At 58.4% G+C, this 16,436-nt stretch overlaps 2 protein-coding genes across 2 annotated transcripts; both read left to right on the top strand.

Moving 5' to 3' along the window:
* Positions 1-442: 442 nt before the first annotated feature.
* On the top strand, positions 443-2,236 carry BXZ73DRAFT_38065 (vitamin B6 photo-protection and homoeostasis-domain-containing protein; the record flags this gene model as incomplete). The annotated part of the gene is made up of 5 exons (XM_048018117.1): positions 443-828; positions 886-1,208; positions 1,272-1,306; positions 1,361-1,825; positions 1,883-2,236. 5 exons carry the CDS (start codon positions 443-445, stop codon positions 2,234-2,236), a joined length of 1,563 nt encoding a protein of 520 aa, XP_047883002.1.
* Positions 2,237-3,295: 1,059 nt separating this feature from the next.
* Positions 3,296-16,375, top strand: BXZ73DRAFT_38081 (fatty acid synthase; the record flags this gene model as incomplete). The annotated part of the gene is made up of 22 exons (XM_048018120.1): positions 3,296-3,367; positions 3,635-4,988; positions 5,040-5,343; positions 5,394-6,795; positions 6,848-7,759; positions 7,814-8,652; positions 8,706-9,570; positions 9,630-9,725; positions 9,775-9,976; positions 10,028-11,653; positions 11,702-12,767; positions 12,818-13,524; positions 13,578-14,088; positions 14,139-14,219; positions 14,269-14,479; positions 14,533-14,639; positions 14,693-15,107; positions 15,166-15,353; positions 15,405-15,492; positions 15,547-15,925; positions 15,978-16,282; positions 16,337-16,375. 22 exons carry the CDS (start codon positions 3,296-3,298, stop codon positions 16,373-16,375), a joined length of 11,769 nt encoding a protein of 3,922 aa, XP_047883003.1.
* Between the last annotated feature and the right edge of the window lie 61 nt (positions 16,376-16,436).

Below are 16,436 nucleotides of genomic sequence, written 5' to 3' on the forward strand. Positions count from 1 at the left end.
GAGATCTTTAGCTGCTACTAGGGATACATGGACACGCTGTTTTTAAGGCTAACCGTGGGACTAGCTTCATCATATACATAAGTGGTGGGCCATATGTGTTAAAAGCAGCACAGACGTCCGACTCTGGCGCGGGACGCAGATCTCCAGCGCTTACGCTTGCGATGCGCGTCTCTGAGCGTACAAGTCCAATATAGCTACAGCTTGCTCGCACCATTGGCTTCCACTCTTCCACGTTCACTCCGTTGTCCTCGGCTCCCCTTCCCGCCACCCTCCGCCACCCTTTCTATTCGGAGAAACCCGGGTTAATATGGAGAATCAGTGAAAGCAAGACTAAAGACAGAGACTGATCTCTAGACGGGATACCATTTGCCCCAGTTTCCGGTAGGTCTACGTTGACTTGCGTTCATGCGGAATGTACTCATGTACTCATATCCTATCAGATATGGTACCACGGTTTAATGCTAGAGCGCATATACCTGTGAAGGTACTGCTCAATAGCAGTTCGCGCCCCCTAATCGGCCTCCGCCGCCCCATATCCAGCAAGCCTCCGTACCGACATGATTCCCGGCTTGTACAGCCAGACAGTCCCGGTTGCCAAGTGCCTCAAGCCCGACCCTTCGCCATTGAACGCGTTGGAGGGCGGGAATGTCATATCTCGTGGGCGGAGGGGGGCAAGGCGAAAGTCAAGAGGGAGTGGAGAGACGTCGCAGACCCCGACGCAACAGCCGGGAAGGTCGCCGTTCCAACGAACTCAATATCCGGTCGCGTCTCTTCATGGTTCGGGCAAATGTTCCTCCCCACCAACTACCCGCAGTCCGTGCATCGTTCGTGAGTGCCCCATTTGCTATGGCGTAGGCGGTGCGACCGACCCCAAGGGCCACACAGGTACCTCCCCTTCCACATCCTGCAAGCCTTCGAGACGACGCTCGCGACTATCACGTCTGTTCTTTGCAACCAGGCGCTTCTCACATCCGTCGGCGTGTCGGCCGAGGGCAGCGTCTTTGGGGCAGTTGCCGTGCAGTGGATCATCAAGGACGGCGCGGGGGAAATTGCAAAGCTCTTCTTCATCCGACACTTCTCGCCATACTTCGACAGCCACCCCAAGGCGTTCACACTTCTTGGAGAGGCACTCACTTGTTTGGGGAGTGGAATGATGATCGCGAGTGTGCTGGTAAAACCGTCCCCGGTGAATTTCTTGCTTTGCGCCGGTGAGTTGTCCAACCTCGGGCTTCAGCGTCGTGACGAATAGGCTCACTAATCCCGTTCGGTAGCGGGCGGGAACGTCTTCAAGTTGGTGGGGAATGCGGTATGTCTGAACGCGGCTCCACCTCATGGCATACGCTCACTCGCTTGAGGTCAGATTTGGTTTACGACTCACATCAAGTTTATTCGGTACTTCTCCATGCAAGGGAACGATGGAGATGTCGCAGCAAAGGATGAGTCTCAGGCGTCGATTGCGCAACTCGCAGGGTACGCCTCAGGCATTGGTCTGTTGACGTTCTCGCACGCGCCAGCATACCTCTATTCCATCTTCTTCCTCGCGGTCCCGATCCATCTCGTGATGACTGGGCTGATGATGCGCGTCGCGACATTTGAGTTGTTGACGCTCCCTCGGGTAAGTCACCTCGCGCGGTCTTACGTCGCCACAGGCGAGGTCCAGTCCCTGGACCAGCTCACTCAAAGCGCTGCAACGGGGATGTTCGGCGAGTTCTACAAGGGCAAGGCAGATCACTGGCTGACGCTCGCACCGCGCGTACAAGACGTGCTGAGCTCGGGTTCCGACATCGATCGAATGCGATGGGAGACCGCCTCGCGCGTATTCCAGGTGCGTCCATCGAAGCACGTTTGGGAGCGAGGAAGCTCACGGAGGTCATCTGAACAGGACGATCGCTATCTGCTCTTCCCGCATGACACTCCTCGAGGACCGGCCGTGGCCGTCTTCTACCATCCGGACGCGACGAACGGTGACATGCTTCAGTCCATCTTCCACGCGGCGGTGGTGCGCAATTCGCTGGAGCATGAACGATCTTGGCCAGACCCCGCGCCTCACGAAACGCGCATCCAGGCCCCGAGCCCATCCGAGGAGATTTCTCTGTTGTCTGACGTCTTGACTGAATCTCGAGCTCACGCAAGCAAGGGATTCCCGGCGTTCAAGCAGGCGTTGAACGACCAAGGGTGGATGACGGATGAGCTCTGTTTCGCAGACCTTGGCTACCGCGTTGTATGGAAGCATTGATTCGCATACGCTCTGAGATCTCCTAGTTTCCTGCTTTCGTTGAGGCTGCTTGCCCCGAACTATTCTCTCACCCCGCTCTCTCACTGCTGTATCCATGTGTATCTAGTTATGCCTGTTCTAATACCTCCTAATATCCTTACGATGTAGCAGCTTAGAGCCTAGACGTCTACGATAGATTAATGATAACTCCCTTCACCGAAGTCGACGGCGCCTGCCCAACCGACGTGCAATGCATTCGGGCAGAACCTAAGCAGAATCAATGTTCTTGATCGATAAACAGCCGGCGAGTGCGGGCGACGGGTTCCGTGCTGCACCACCAACAAGGCCGTAGATGTTTGGGCATCTTCCTGGAGTATAACCATGGGGCTGATGGGGCCCGCCTACGCACTAGAGAACATATCCGCTGCACGACAGCAGAGCGCGGTTTGCTCGCCATCGACAGCGAAGCCGCTCGTAGGTTGGCAGGCATCGCTCTATCGCCCGGGCCGACGGCGTGATTGTAAAATTGCGCTCGCGAAGCCATCGCGAAAAGGGGCAAAGCGGCATGAGGAAACAACCTGGCTTCGAAGCGAAGGCCCTTGCGGGGCACGCAGCATCCGCATGCACTCGCGCGCCGTGCTCACAGACAGATGTGAGCTCGTCTGGACAGGATTTCAGGACATGCTGGGCAGCCAGGTGCGCAATGAGACCGCAGAGCTTGGGGACGCTGGGGGCGCAGGCACGACAGAAAGCGAGCGGACCGCCTGAGACGATTGCCAAAGGGCAATTGGATCTCCCCGCGTCAATCTGGGGCCCCGGCGGGGGCGCCATTCCCCTGGCTCTCCCTGCCTTTTGTAGAAATTTGAGAATCGCGTCGCGTCGAATAGGCGCCGGGTATCCGTTGGGGTGCTGTTTCGAGATGGTGGGTGTGGGGGAAGCTCGTATAAGACAGCCCGGACTCTGCCACGCGTCGTTTCTGCACCACCTCGCCCTCGTCGCTCGGTGCGCACTCCCTACTTCCTGCTCGTATCTGTCGATCCCCCTGTGTCCTACCACCGACCAAGGAACGACCCACCCATCATGTCCGCAATGCCGCCCTCTCCTCCCGGCATCACCACCCGCCCTATGCAGATCCAGTCAGGTTCCATTAGAGTAAGCACGAATCTCTTCCGTAGTCGCGCGCGACGATGGCAGCTCCATGGGAGCAAGGGGGGAGGATGGGATGGGCGCATATATGCGCACGCCTTGTCAAGGCGCACTGCTTTCCCGCGTCAGCACATCAGCAGGCCCGTGTATCGCGTCCGTGTGTGTTCCTTGCCATCTCGACATAACGCGCGACCCCGCGCGTAATGTATCCGTTGCGCGCAGCTCGGCCCGCCACACGATCGAGTATAGCACTGACATGCATCCTGTGTGTAGATTTCGATCCCGGTATCGACGCAGGCGGACGAGTGGACGGCCGCCGAAGTCCTTAGAGATGACTTCATGCACGTCCAGTCCACCGACGACGCCATAGACACCACCGCGGCCCTGGAGAACGCGACCGAAGCGAGCGTCGAGCTCTTCGCGCGCTTTTTGGGCTTCGTCGCCGAAAAACTAGATGAGGACGCGCAGTCGGACACCGCGCGCACCTCTATCCTCCTCAAGTCCATCAAGTACTTTACCTCCACCTATCTTTCTACTCAAGATGTTCACGTAATCGTCGCCGCGTTCGACACCGAAGTGCGCAAGACCGTTCTTTCTGCGTACTTCAAGTCCATCGCCGCTCTCGAGGCGAAAAAGGTCCAGGGGATCCCTCGTGCTCCCACGAGCGCCTTGCTTTCAGCGGCTAAAGGTGGCGACGCGTCCATCTTCGCGCTCTTCGGCGGCCAAGGCACCAACGAGGTCTACTTCGACGAGCTTCAAGCTCTCTACGACATCTACAGGCCTTACGTTTCTGGCTTCATCGACACGATCACGCGCGATGTCCTGCTTCCCCTCGTCGAGGAGGCTGAAGAGGACGCCCTCTATACGCACGGACTTGACGTCGTGTCCTGGCTGAATGGTTCTTCTCTCCGTCCACCTGTCACCTACCTTGCATCTATCCCCGTATCATTCCCTCTCATCGGCCTCACTCAGCTCATCCAGTATCTGATCGTTTGCCGGGTTACTCAACTCACGCCTGGTGAGTTACGCTCGCGCTTGCACGGCGCGACTGGCCACTCCCAGGGTCTCGTTTCCGCCATCGCCATCGCCGCCTCCACCACCTTCGAGTCCTTAGCCGCGAATGCTGTCAAGTCGATCCGGTGGCTCTTCTACTCTGGCCTCCGCGGGCAACAGGCGTTCCCCGTCCTCGCGCTGGAGCCGAGCATCACCCAAGACTCCGTTGAAGGCGGCGAGGGCTCCCCAAGCCCCATGCTCTCCATTACAGGCCTTTCGCTCAAGGATGTCGAAGGCCACATCGCGAAGACCAACAAGCACCTCCCTGACAACTCCCAGCTCGGTGTGTCGCTCCACAACGGTCCTAAGGCGTTCGTTGTCACTGGTCCCCCACGCGCCCTGTACGGCCTCGTCGTCAACCTTCGTAAGGTGCGCGCCCCCAGCGGCCTCGACCAAAGCAAGACACCCTTCTCTCAGCGCAAGCCGGTCTTCTCCGTCCGCTTCCTCGTCGTCGGGGTCCCATATCACAGCAAGTATCTCTCAAGTGTCGTTGACGAAGTCATGGATGATTTGGAGGAGACTGAGTTGTGGAAGAAGGAAGACCTGGGGATCCCTGTCTTCCACACCGAGAACGGTAAGGTCTTTCATTTACTACAATGTGCAGATTCTGATGTGCGCTCTGAAGGTACCGACCTTCGCACCACCGAAGGCTCCCTGACTAGGGCTTTGTGCGACCAAATCTTTACCTTGCCAATCCAATGGTCTGCCGCGACCAACTTCCCGGACACGGCTACGCACGCTGTCGACTTCGGCCCTGGTGGCATTTCCGGCATTGGTCCTCTGACTGCCCGTAACCTTGAGGGTCGTGGGGTACGGGTGATCGTCGTCGGAGACAAGGCCAAGGGTCCCGCGGAGCTCTACGATTCGCAATCCATCAAGACCGAGGAGTGGTGGTCGAAGAAGTTCTCGCCTGCTCTTGTCAAGACGAGGTGTGTAATGCACGATGGCCTTTGTCGATTGGCGTTGACAATTCTCGTAGCGATGGAACTATCCACCTCGACACCCCCTTCTCCCGTCTCCTCGGGAAGCCGCCGATCATGGTCGCCGGTATGACTCCTACAACGGTGAAGGCAGGCTTCGTCGGTGCAGTGCTTGACGCAGGCTACCACATTGAACTTGCTGGTGGTGGACACTACAATGCCGCCGCTCTTCGCAGCAAGGTCGCCGAAATCCAGAGCAAGATCCCTGCGGGTGTCGGCATTACTCTCAACGCGCTCTACATCAACCCGCGCCAGTTCGGGTTCCAGTTCCCCCTTTGGCAGGAGATGCGCCGCGAGGGCTTGCCTATCGAGGGCTTCTGCGTCGCCGCGGGCATCCCCAGCACTGAGAAGGCGGCGGAGATCATCGCTGCGCTGCGCGACTCGGGCATCAAGCATGTCTCCTTTAAGCCCGGCTCCGTCGACGGTATCCGTCAGGTTGTCAACATCGCCGCCGCGAACCCCGACTTCCCTATCATCATGCAGTGGACTGGCGGCCGTGCCGGTGGCCATCACTCTTGCGAGGACTTCCACCAGCCGATCCTCTCCACCTACGGTTCCATCCGCCAGTACTCCAACCTCATCCTTGTGGGTGGCTCAGGCTTCGGCGGCGCCGACGACGTGTGGCCCTACCTCACCGGTGACTGGTCGGTCGAGAGGTTTGGGCTACAGCCCATGCCTTTCGACGGCTTCCTCTTCGCCAGTCGCGTCATGGTTGCTAAGGAGGCTCACACGAGCTCCTCTGTCAAGGACCTCATCGTTGCCGCGACAGGTGTCGACGACGCTCAGTGGGAGGGCACCTATGCGAAGGAGACTGGCGGTATCCTCACTGTTCGCTCTGAGCTCGGGGAACCTATTCACAAGATCGCCACTCGCGCCGTCAAGCTCTGGAAGGAGTTCGATGACACCGTTTTCAAGATGCCCAAGGAGAAGCGCGCCGCCTGGCTCGCCGAGCGTCGCGCCGAGATCATCGCTAAGCTCAACAAGGACTTCGCGAAACCCTGGTTCGGCTGGAAGAAGGACGGGACCGTCGTCGAGGACATCGCCGATATGACCTACGAGGAAGTCGTGCTCCGAATGGTTCGCCTCATGTACGTTCCGCACCAGGAGCGTTGGGTCGACCTCTCGCTCCGAAACCTCACTGGCGACTGGCTTCGTCGCATCGAAGAGCGCTTCGCCGGCCTCCACGACAGCAAGAAGGCGTCCACACTTCAGTCTTACTCCTCCCTTGACAAGCCCTCGGGGTTCGTCGAGAAGTTCTTCGAGACCTATCCTGAGGCTACGGAGCAGCTCCTCGCGTCTGAAGACAAGGCGTACTTCCTCGCGATCTCTCAGCGCCCTGGCCAGAAGCCCGCTCCTTTCATCCCCGTTCTGGATGCTTCCTTTGAGGTCTGGTTCAAGAAGGTTGGGATTTTCCTTCGCTCATTATGAACAATGCGCTAACCAAGCCCACTAGGACTCCCTTTGGGCAGCTGAGGATATCGATGCCGTCTTCGACCAGGACCCGCAGCGTGTTTGTATTCTTCAGGGGCCTGTCGCGGTCAAGCATGCGACGGTCAAGGACGAGCCGGTCAAAGACCTCTTGGGCAACATCAACTCGGCGCTCATCGAGAAGCTCGTCGATCGCCTGTACAGTGGCGACAAGTCCAAGATCCCCACCGCTGAGTATCTCAGCAACAAGCCCACCACCACGGCCCCCGCGATTGCTCCTTCTGTGTCCGGTAACGTCGCGACCTTCAACGTCGGCACCGCCGTTCCTAGCACCGCGGCATGGCTCGATACCCTTGCGGGTCCCAAGCTGAGCTGGCTTCGCGCGCTGCTTACTTCGACCACGATCGTTCAGGGCACCGCGTACCTCGACAACCCGATGCGTCGCCTTTTCACTCCTCGCAGTGGTCAGAAGGTCGTTGTTGAGAGCGACGGCTCACGGCCCTCGAAGGTTTCCGTGTATGGTGCCGCGCGCTCCTATGGCCCGCACGATCCTGCCTTCAAGGTCGTCGAGATCACCTTCAACGCCTCTTCCTCAATGATCAACCTCGTCCTCTTCGAAGAGCGCCGCGACACGGCCGTTCCTCTCCGCTTCCAGTTCCTTTACAAACCGTCGATGGGCTTCGCGCCAATCCACGAAGTCGCCGAGGGCCGTAATAAGCACATCAAGCAATTCTACTGGAAACTCTGGTTCGGCGACAGTGAGGCGCTTCCCGAGATCGGACTTCGCGAGACCTTCACCGGCCCTGAGGTAGTCATCGACGAGGACGATGTGGAGACTTTCTGTGCTGTCGTCGGTAACCAAGGCGAGGCGTTCAAGACCGCCCGCAACGAGAAGCCTCTCGCACCTATGGACTTCGCCATCGTCACCGGTTGGCAGGTACGTCACTATCTCTAACGTGGCAGACGGGGTTGTTGACCGCTCTCCTTGTAGGCCATCATGAAGGCGATCTTCCCAACGCCCGTCGACGGCGATCTTCTCAAGCTCGTTCACCTCTCCAACGGGTTCCGTCTCCTGGATGGTGCCAAATCGCTCAAGGCTGGGGATGTCTGCAAGGCCGAGGCTCGCATCGTCGCGGTTATCAACAGCGACGCAGGCAAGACCGTGCGGGTCAAGGGCTACGTCATCCGCGATGGTGAGAAGGTTATCGAAGTCACCTCTTCGTTCCTTTACCGCGGCCGCTTCGACGACTTTGAGAACACCTTCGAGGTGGTGGAGGAGCCGGAGTACCTCGTCGAGCTCCCCACTGAGGCCTCTGTCGGAGTGCTCCAGTCCAAGGAGTGGTTCGAGTGGGACGATGAGACGAAGCCTCTCCAGCCCGGCACTTCCCTGGTCTTCCGTGTTCGCTCTGAGGTCACCTACCGCAATAAGACGTGCTACAAGAGCGTCAATGTCTCCGGCGACGTTTGCGTCCGCGATCAGATGAAGCGCCTTGTCAAGGTCGGCTCCGTCGACTTCCTCCAAGACGACTCGCGCGGCAACCCCGTCGTCTCGTACCTCCAGCGTCACGGCTCTCCTCAAGGTCTCCTGTCGCCCCTGTCCACGGAGGGATACTCGATGACCAACGGCGTGAACACTACCTTCACTTCCCCCGCCACCAACGAGCCATACTCGAAGATATCCGGCGATTTCAACCCCATCCACATCAACCCTTACTTCGCCGACTATGCGTCTCTCCCTGGCACTATCACCCACGGCATGTGGTCCAGTGCTGCGACCCGACGTCACGTCGAGAATGTCGTCGCGCAAGGTGTTCCAGACCGTGTTGTCGCGTAAGTGTCGTTTTTATCTTCGTTTGCGTCTTGGACTTAATCTTTGTTTCTAGTTACGACGTCTCCTTCGTCGGCATGGTCCTCCCTGGCGACGAGCTCAAGGTCAAGATCAAGCACGTCGGAATGCGCCACGGCAACCTCGTTGTCAACGTCGAGACTTCCAATGCTCGCGGCGAGAAGGTCCTGGTTGGATCGGCGGAGGTGGCGCAGCCTGCCACAGTCTACGTGTTCACTGGTCAAGGTTCTCAGGAGCCTGGTATGGGTATGGACCTCTACAATAACTCCCCCGCTGCCCGTTCCGTATGGGAGGCTGCCGACGCTCACTTGACCGCCGTCTACGGCTTCTCAATCGTCGAGATCGTCAAGGACAATCCTAAGGAGAAGACTATCCACTTCGGTGGTATCAAGGGTCAAGTAATCCGCCAACGCTACATGGACATGACGTACGACACCATGGATAAGGACGGTAACGTCAAGACCCTCCCGCTCTTCGGCGACATCAACGTCCGCACGCAGCGCTACACCTTCAGCCACCCCAACGGTCTCCTGTTCGCCACCCAGTTCGCTCAAATCGCGCTCGTCGTCACGGAGCGTGCGGCGTTCGAGGACATGCGCTCCAAGGGCCTCGTTCAGAAGGACTCAGCGTTCGCAGGTCATTCTCTGGGAGAGTACTCTGCTCTCGCGTCAATCGCGGATGTCCTCCCCATCTCCTCGCTCGCGGACGTCGTCTTCTACCGTGGTATCACTATGCAGCGCGCCGTCGAGCGCGACGCGCATAACCGCTCCAACTACGCCATGTGCGCCGTCAACCCTAGCCGCGTTTCGAAGACGTTCAACGATGCTGCGCTCCGCGAGGTTGTTGACAACATCTCAAATGCTACAGGGTGTCTCCTCGAGATTGTCAACTTCAACGTCGATGTGCGTTCTTTCCCCTTGAATTTGATGATCGCTCTCTGACAAATGTGACAAATTATCAGGGTCAACAATACGTCTGCGCTGGAGAACTCATCGCCTTGCAGACCCTCACGAATGTGCTCAACTACCTGAAGCTCGAGAAAATTGACATCGCCAAGGTACTTTACATCCACTCTAGTCATATCACACATGCTAACGGATTTCTAGTTGACGGAAAAGTTCACCGTGGACCAGGTCAAGGAGATGCTCGGCGAGATCGTCAAGTCCTGCTACACCAAGGCTCAAGAGCAGCAGCAGAAGGAGGGTTACATCATCCTCGAGCGTGGATTCGCCACCATTCCGCTCCCCGGTATCGATGTGCCCTTCCACTCTCGGTACCTCTGGGCCGGTGTCATGCCCTTCCGCGCATGTAAGTCGGCGTTCACGCTATTTGCGCTCCGTGACTGACCCTAGTTCCCAGATCTCTCCAAGAAGATCAACGCTGCACACCTCGACCCCGACACCCTCGTCGGGAAGTACGTGCCGAACCTTGTCGCAAAACCGTTCCAGGTCTCGAAGGAGTATGCCCAACTCATCTACGATCAGACCCTCTCGCCTCGCCTCGACAAGGTGCTTCGCAAGTGGGACCAGGACAACTGGGGCTCGCCCGATCAGAGGCAGAAGCTCGCCTACATCATACTCGTCGAGCTCCTCGCGTACCAATTCGCCTCCCCCGTCCGTTGGATCGAGACCCAGGACCTACTGTTCTCTCAATACGGCTTTGAACGGTTCGTCGAGATTGGGCCTTCACCTACGCTCACGGGTATGGCCACTCGTACCCTTAAGGCCAAATACGAGGCTCAGGACGACTCCATCACTCACCGGCGCGTCATCTTTTGCCATGCCAAGCACCCCAAGGAGGTCTACTACCAGTTCGAGGACGAGCCTGAGGCTCCCGCTGAGGAGTTTGCGGAGGCGTCCGTAGCCCCTGCCGCTGCTGCCGCTGTTCCCGCCGTCGTCGCTGCCGCACCTGTGTCCTCGGGTGTTGCTGCCGCTGCCGTGGAGGATATCCCGATCAAAGCCAGCGATATCCTTGTCACGATTGTCGCCCAGAAGCTCAAGAAGCGGGTCGACGAGATCCCGATGTCGAAGAGCATCAAGGACCTCGTTGGCGGGAAATCCACTATGCAGAATGAGATCCTCGGCGATCTGGGACAAGAATTCTCCTCTGCTCCCGAGAAGGGCGAAGAACTTCCCCTCGAGGAGCTCGGATCTGCTCTCGGGGTCGGCTTCTCTGGCTCCCTCGGCAAGTACACGTCTGGCCTCATCTCTCGTCTTGTCGGAGGCAAGATGCCTGGCGGTTTCAGCGCGTCGGCGATCAAGGCCCATCTCTCCAAGTCGTGGGGTCTCGGCCCCCAGCGTGCGGACGGCGTCCTCCTCCTCGCTGCCACCATGGAACCCGCGAAGCGTCTTGGATCGGAGGGCGAAGCAAAGGCTTGGTTGGATGGCGTCGTCGCTGTCTACGCTCAACGCTCTGGCATTTCCTTGTCCTCTGGTGCCGCTGCTGGTGGTGCTGGAGGAGGTGGAGGCGCGGTCATCAACAGCGAGGAGTTCATCAAGTTCCAGGCTGACCAGAACAAGTTCGCCTCACAGCAAGTCGAGTTGTGGATGCGCTACCTCGGTCGCGACTCTCGTGCCGGCGACATCAAGTTCGACAAGGAGAAGGCGAGTGCTGAGCAACTCCAAGCCCGCCTTGACGCCATCGCCCGCGAACACGGCGAAACCTACGTCGACGGCATCCAGCCCATATTCGACGTGCTCAAGGCCCGCCACTTCGACTCGTCATGGAACTGGGTCCGTCAAGACGCCCTGCTTATGTTCTACGACATCATCTTCGGACGGCTCACTACCGTTGACCGCGAGATCACGGCGCGCTGCATTGCCATCATGAACCGCGCCGACCCCGACCTCGTCGCCTATATGCAGTACTACATTGACCAGTGCGACGCGTCTCGCGGCGAGACATACCAGCTCGCCAAGCAATTCGGGCAGCAGCTCATCGACAACTGCAAGGAAGTCGTTGGTAGTCCCCCGCTCTACCGTGATGGTGAGATTTACCCTGTCTCATATGACCGCCTCCTGATGATAGCTCTAGTTACGTTCCCGACCGCACCCCACACGGAGGTCACAGCCCAGGGCGACATAGTGTACAAGGAGGTCGTCCGCGAAAACGTCAGGAAGCTCGAGGCGTACGTCGAGGAGATGGCGAGCGGTGATACCATCGTCCAGCCCACGAACATCCAGAAGATCCAAGAGGACGTCCTGAAACTGTGGAACGTCGTGAAGTCTCAGCCCGAGATCAGCGAAGAGCAGAAGAATCGCATCAAGGCGCTCTACGAAGGCGTCGTACGCTCTCTTCGCAAGCGTCCCGAGTCGCGCACGCGCGCTAACACCGGGCCTCGGGCGCGCCGCTCCTCATCCCAATTCCTTCGTCCCCAAGTCTCTGGCGTCGCTTCCGTCACGGCCGACAAGGTACCCCTCCTCCATCTCAAGCGCAAGGTTGGTACGAACTGGGAATACAGCAGCAATCTTACCGGCGTGTACCTCGATCTGCTCAACGAGATTGCGACGTCTGGTACGACCTTCAAGGACAAGAACGCGCTTCTCACCGGTGTCGGGAAGGGCTCCATCGGTGTCGAGATTGTCAAGGGTCTCCTCTCCGGTGGCGCGCACGTTGTCATTACGACCTCTCGCTACAGTCGCGCGACCGTCGAGTACTACCAGGGCATCTTCCAGCGCTTCGGCAGCAAGGGCTCCGCGTTGACGGTCGTACCCTTCAACCAGGGTTCAAAGCAAGACGTCGAAGCACTCGTCGACTACATCTACTCGAAGTTGAGCCTCGACCTCGATTACATCCTCCCCTTCGCCGCCGTGCCCGAGAATGGCCGTGAGATCGACGGTCTCGACGACAAGTCCGAGCTCGCTCACCGCATCATGCTCGTCAACCTCCTCCGTCTTCTCGGTGCCGTGAAGAGCAAGAAGGCCAGCCGTCATTTCGTTACTCGCCCTACGCAAGTCATCCTCCCCCTGTCACCTAACCACGGTCTTTTCGGCAATGACGGTCTGTATTCGGAGTCGAAGATTTCGCTCGAGACTCTCTTCAACCGTTGGAACAGCGAGAGCTGGGGCGAATACTTGTGCTTGGCTGGTGCTGTCATCGGGTACGTCCCTGGCGTTTGAATATCTTTGATCGCGCTCACATCCCTCCTAGATGGACTCGTGGAACGGGTCTCATGGGAGCGACGAACACGGTCGCCCATGAGCTCGAAGGCCACGGCGTTCGCACCTTCTCTGCTAAGGAGATGGCCTTCAACATCCTCGGTCTCATGCACCCACTTCTCTTCAGCATCACACAAGTTGAGCCTATCTGGGCGGACCTCAACGGAGGTATGGATCGTCTCCCCGACCTCGCCGAGATCACTGGTCGCATCCGGACTGAGCTCAACAAGAAGAGCGAGCTTCGCCGTGCGATCGCCCGCGACAACGCTGCGGACTTCAAGGTCATCAACGGCGACAAGGCGGAGCGCGTCCTCCAGACGATCGATGTTACGCCGCGTGCCAACTTCCAGTTCAACTTCCCTGCTCTGGAGTCTGCGGAGTCTCTGCTGCCCGTCTCGCAGCTGCGCGGAATGCTCGATCTCGAGAGGGTGATCGTCGTCACTGGCTTCGCTGAAGTGGGTCCCTGGGGCAGCTCGCGCACGCGTTGGGAGATGGAGGCGCGCGGCGAGTTCACGATCGAGGGCTGTATCGAGATGGCGTGGATGATGGGCTTCATCAAGCACTTCGACGGTCGCCTCAAAGACGGCTCACTTTATGTCGGTTGGGTCGACTCAAAGACGAGTGAGCCTGTCGACGACAAAGACATTCGCGGCCGTTATCAGAAGGACATTCTCGCTCACGCCGGCGTCCGCCTTATCGGTATGTCGTTTTCAGCCACTGATATCACCGCACTCACGAACTGGTTTGAACAGAGCCCGAGCTCTTCCACGGCTATGACCCCAAGAAGAAGGTGTTCAACCAGGAAGTCGAGCTTCTCCACGACCTCGAACCCTTCGAGGCGGCTCAACCCGAGGCCGAGAAGTTCAAGTACGAGCATGGCGACAAGTGCGACATCTGGCAGAGCGAGAGCGGCGAGTGGCTTGTGAAGTTCAAGAAGGGTGCTCGTGTCTTCATCCCGAAGGCCTTCAAGTTCAGCCGCGTCGTTGCCGGTCAGATCCCCACTGGCTGGGATGCCGGCCGTTACGGTATTCCCGCCGACATCATCGGGCAGACCGACCGCGCGACACTGTGGGCTCTTGTCTGCGCTGCCGAAGCGCTCAACATGTCTGGCATCACGGACCCTTATGAGCTCTATCAGCACATGCACCCTTCAGAGGTCGGCTCGAGCATCGGCAGTGGGATGGGTGGAATGGAAAGTCTGTCGCGCATGTTCAAGGATCGCCGCGACGAAAAGGAGGTCCAGAACGACGTTCTCCAGGAGACGTAAGTGCTCTTTTCTCTTGACGAACATGTCAAACCAACGCCGTCCATAGGTTCATCAACACCACTGCCGGCTGGGTCAACCTTCTTCTGCTCTCCTCGAGCGGGCCAATCAAGATCCCCGTCGGCGCATGGTGAGAGACAAATGATATCCTCGATGACGGTATACTCATTGTATTACAGTGCCACGGCTCTGCAGTCCATTGAGATTGCTTGCGACACCATCCTTTCCGGCAAGGCCAAGGTTATGCTTTCTGGGGGCTTCGACGACTTCAGCGAAGAGGGCTCGTACGAGTTTGCGAACATGGGCGCGACCAGCAACGCTGAGACTGAGTTCGCTATGGGTCGTGAGCCGACCGAGATGTCGCGTCCCGCGACCACGACTCGCGCAGGGGTGAGTCGCCCACGGCCATTAACGTGACACCACACTCATCCACTCTTTGATAGTTCATGGAAGCTCAGGGCACGGGCGTTCACGTGCTAATGTCCGCGAAGACCGCCATCGAGCTTGGGTGCCCCATCCGTGGTATCGTTGCGTACACGTCGACGTCGACGTAAGTGTATTGCAATTCAGTCTTTATGGGTGGCCATTGACTACGATCTGCAGCGACAAGGCTGGTCGTTCGGTCCCTGCTCCTGGCCGCGGCGCGCTCTCGGTTGCTCGCGAGCTCCACACCAAGCAGCCTCTCCCGATCCTTGACATCTCGTATCGTTCTCGTCAGCTCACCTTCCGCCGTAAGCAAATCGCCCAGTGGCTCGACAACGAGCGCCAGCAGCTGCAAGAGGAGCTTGGATACCGCAAGGCCAGTGACAGCGCTGTTGACGAGGACTACGTCGCCTCGCGCGTCGCCGACATGGAGGCCGAAGCTGCTCGCCAGGAGAAGGACGCCATTGCAACCTACGGCATGTTGGAGGGCTCCGACCCTCGTGTGGCCCCTTTGCGCCGCGCGCTCGCCGTTTGGGGTCTCACTGCGGACGATCTCGGCGTTCTGTCCATTCACGGCACCAGTACCGGCGCAAACGTAAGTTGTTCTGCGGTGTTGTCTGAAAGAGGTACTCATACAGCTTTTCTTATTGCAGGAGAAGAACGAGACCTCGATCTGGAACGACGTGTTCACCAACATCGGTCGCTCGAATGGCAACGCCCTCCCGATCATGGCTCAGAAGAGCTTGTGTGGGCACTCCAAGGGTGGTTCTGCCGCATGGCAGTTCGCCGGCCTGCTTCAGAGTGTCGACTCCGGCATCATTCCTGGCAACCGGAACGCGGAGTGAGTGGCATTCGGTTCAGCTTTTTGGCTCACGCTGATATCGTTTCGCAGTAACATCGATGCTCTGTTCAAGAAACACACGTACCTCATCTTCCCATCCAAGACCATCCACACCGACGGCATCCGTGCAGGTGTTATGGTAGGCGGTCTCGTGCTTGTTTCCTGAATGTTTCTGGACTAAATCCGTTTGCAGTCGTCATTCGGATTCGGTCAAGTCGGCGGTATCTGCATGGTCGTTCACGCTCGCTATCTACTCGCCGCGCTTGAGCCCTCCGTGTACGAGACGTACAAGCTGAGGAACCGTAACCGCCAGCATCTCTGCTACAAGGCCATGAGCGAGATGATGACGTTCAACAACCTCGTCAAGGTCAAGGATGCTCCGCCATATAAGAAGGAACTCGAGGCGCCGGTTCTCCTCAACCCTCTCGCTCGCGCGTCATACAACCCGAAGACCGGCAGCTATGAGTACACCCCGAAGTTGACCACGCAGCCGCCCGTCAACACGGCGAACTTCAAGGCTGTGTCCGAAGTTCTCTCCAGTGCTCCCACCGCTGGTGTTGGCGTCGATCAGGGTAAGACCATCTGTCATAAATCCTTTTTACGGCTTCCTGACGTACGTTCTAGAGCTCATCTCTGCGGTCCCCTCGTGGAACCCGACGTTCATCGAGCGCAACTTCACCGAGGCTGAGATCACGTATTGCCGCAGCCAGCCCTCTCCATCGTCGTCGTTCGCTGCTCGCTGGGTTGGCAAGGAGGCCGTCTTCAAGTCTCTCGGCGTCGCCTCTAAGGGCGCTGCGGCCGCAATGAAGGAGATTGAAATTCTGCCGGACGCGACCGGCGTTCCCACCGTCGCTCTACACGGCGAGGCCAAGGCTGCCGCCGACGCGAAGGGTGTCGCGAAGGTTCACATCTCGCTCAGCCACTCTGACGTGAGTTGTCTGTTTTGACCGTTCCCGAAATGTGTACTGACGTTCGCCTTCCAGACTACCGCTATCGCTTTCGCCCAGGCCACTTCAGCTTAGAATGGACCTTGCATCTTCCCATACCGCTCTCCTCACGCATATATCGCATTTACTACTACTC

The sequence above is a fragment of the Epithele typhae genome (assembly GCF_022376455.1).
Source record: "Epithele typhae strain CBS 203.58 chromosome Unknown BXZ73scaffold_2, whole genome shotgun sequence".
In the NCBI taxonomy this organism is placed as follows: domain Eukaryota; kingdom Fungi; phylum Basidiomycota; class Agaricomycetes; order Polyporales; family Epitheliaceae; genus Epithele; species Epithele typhae.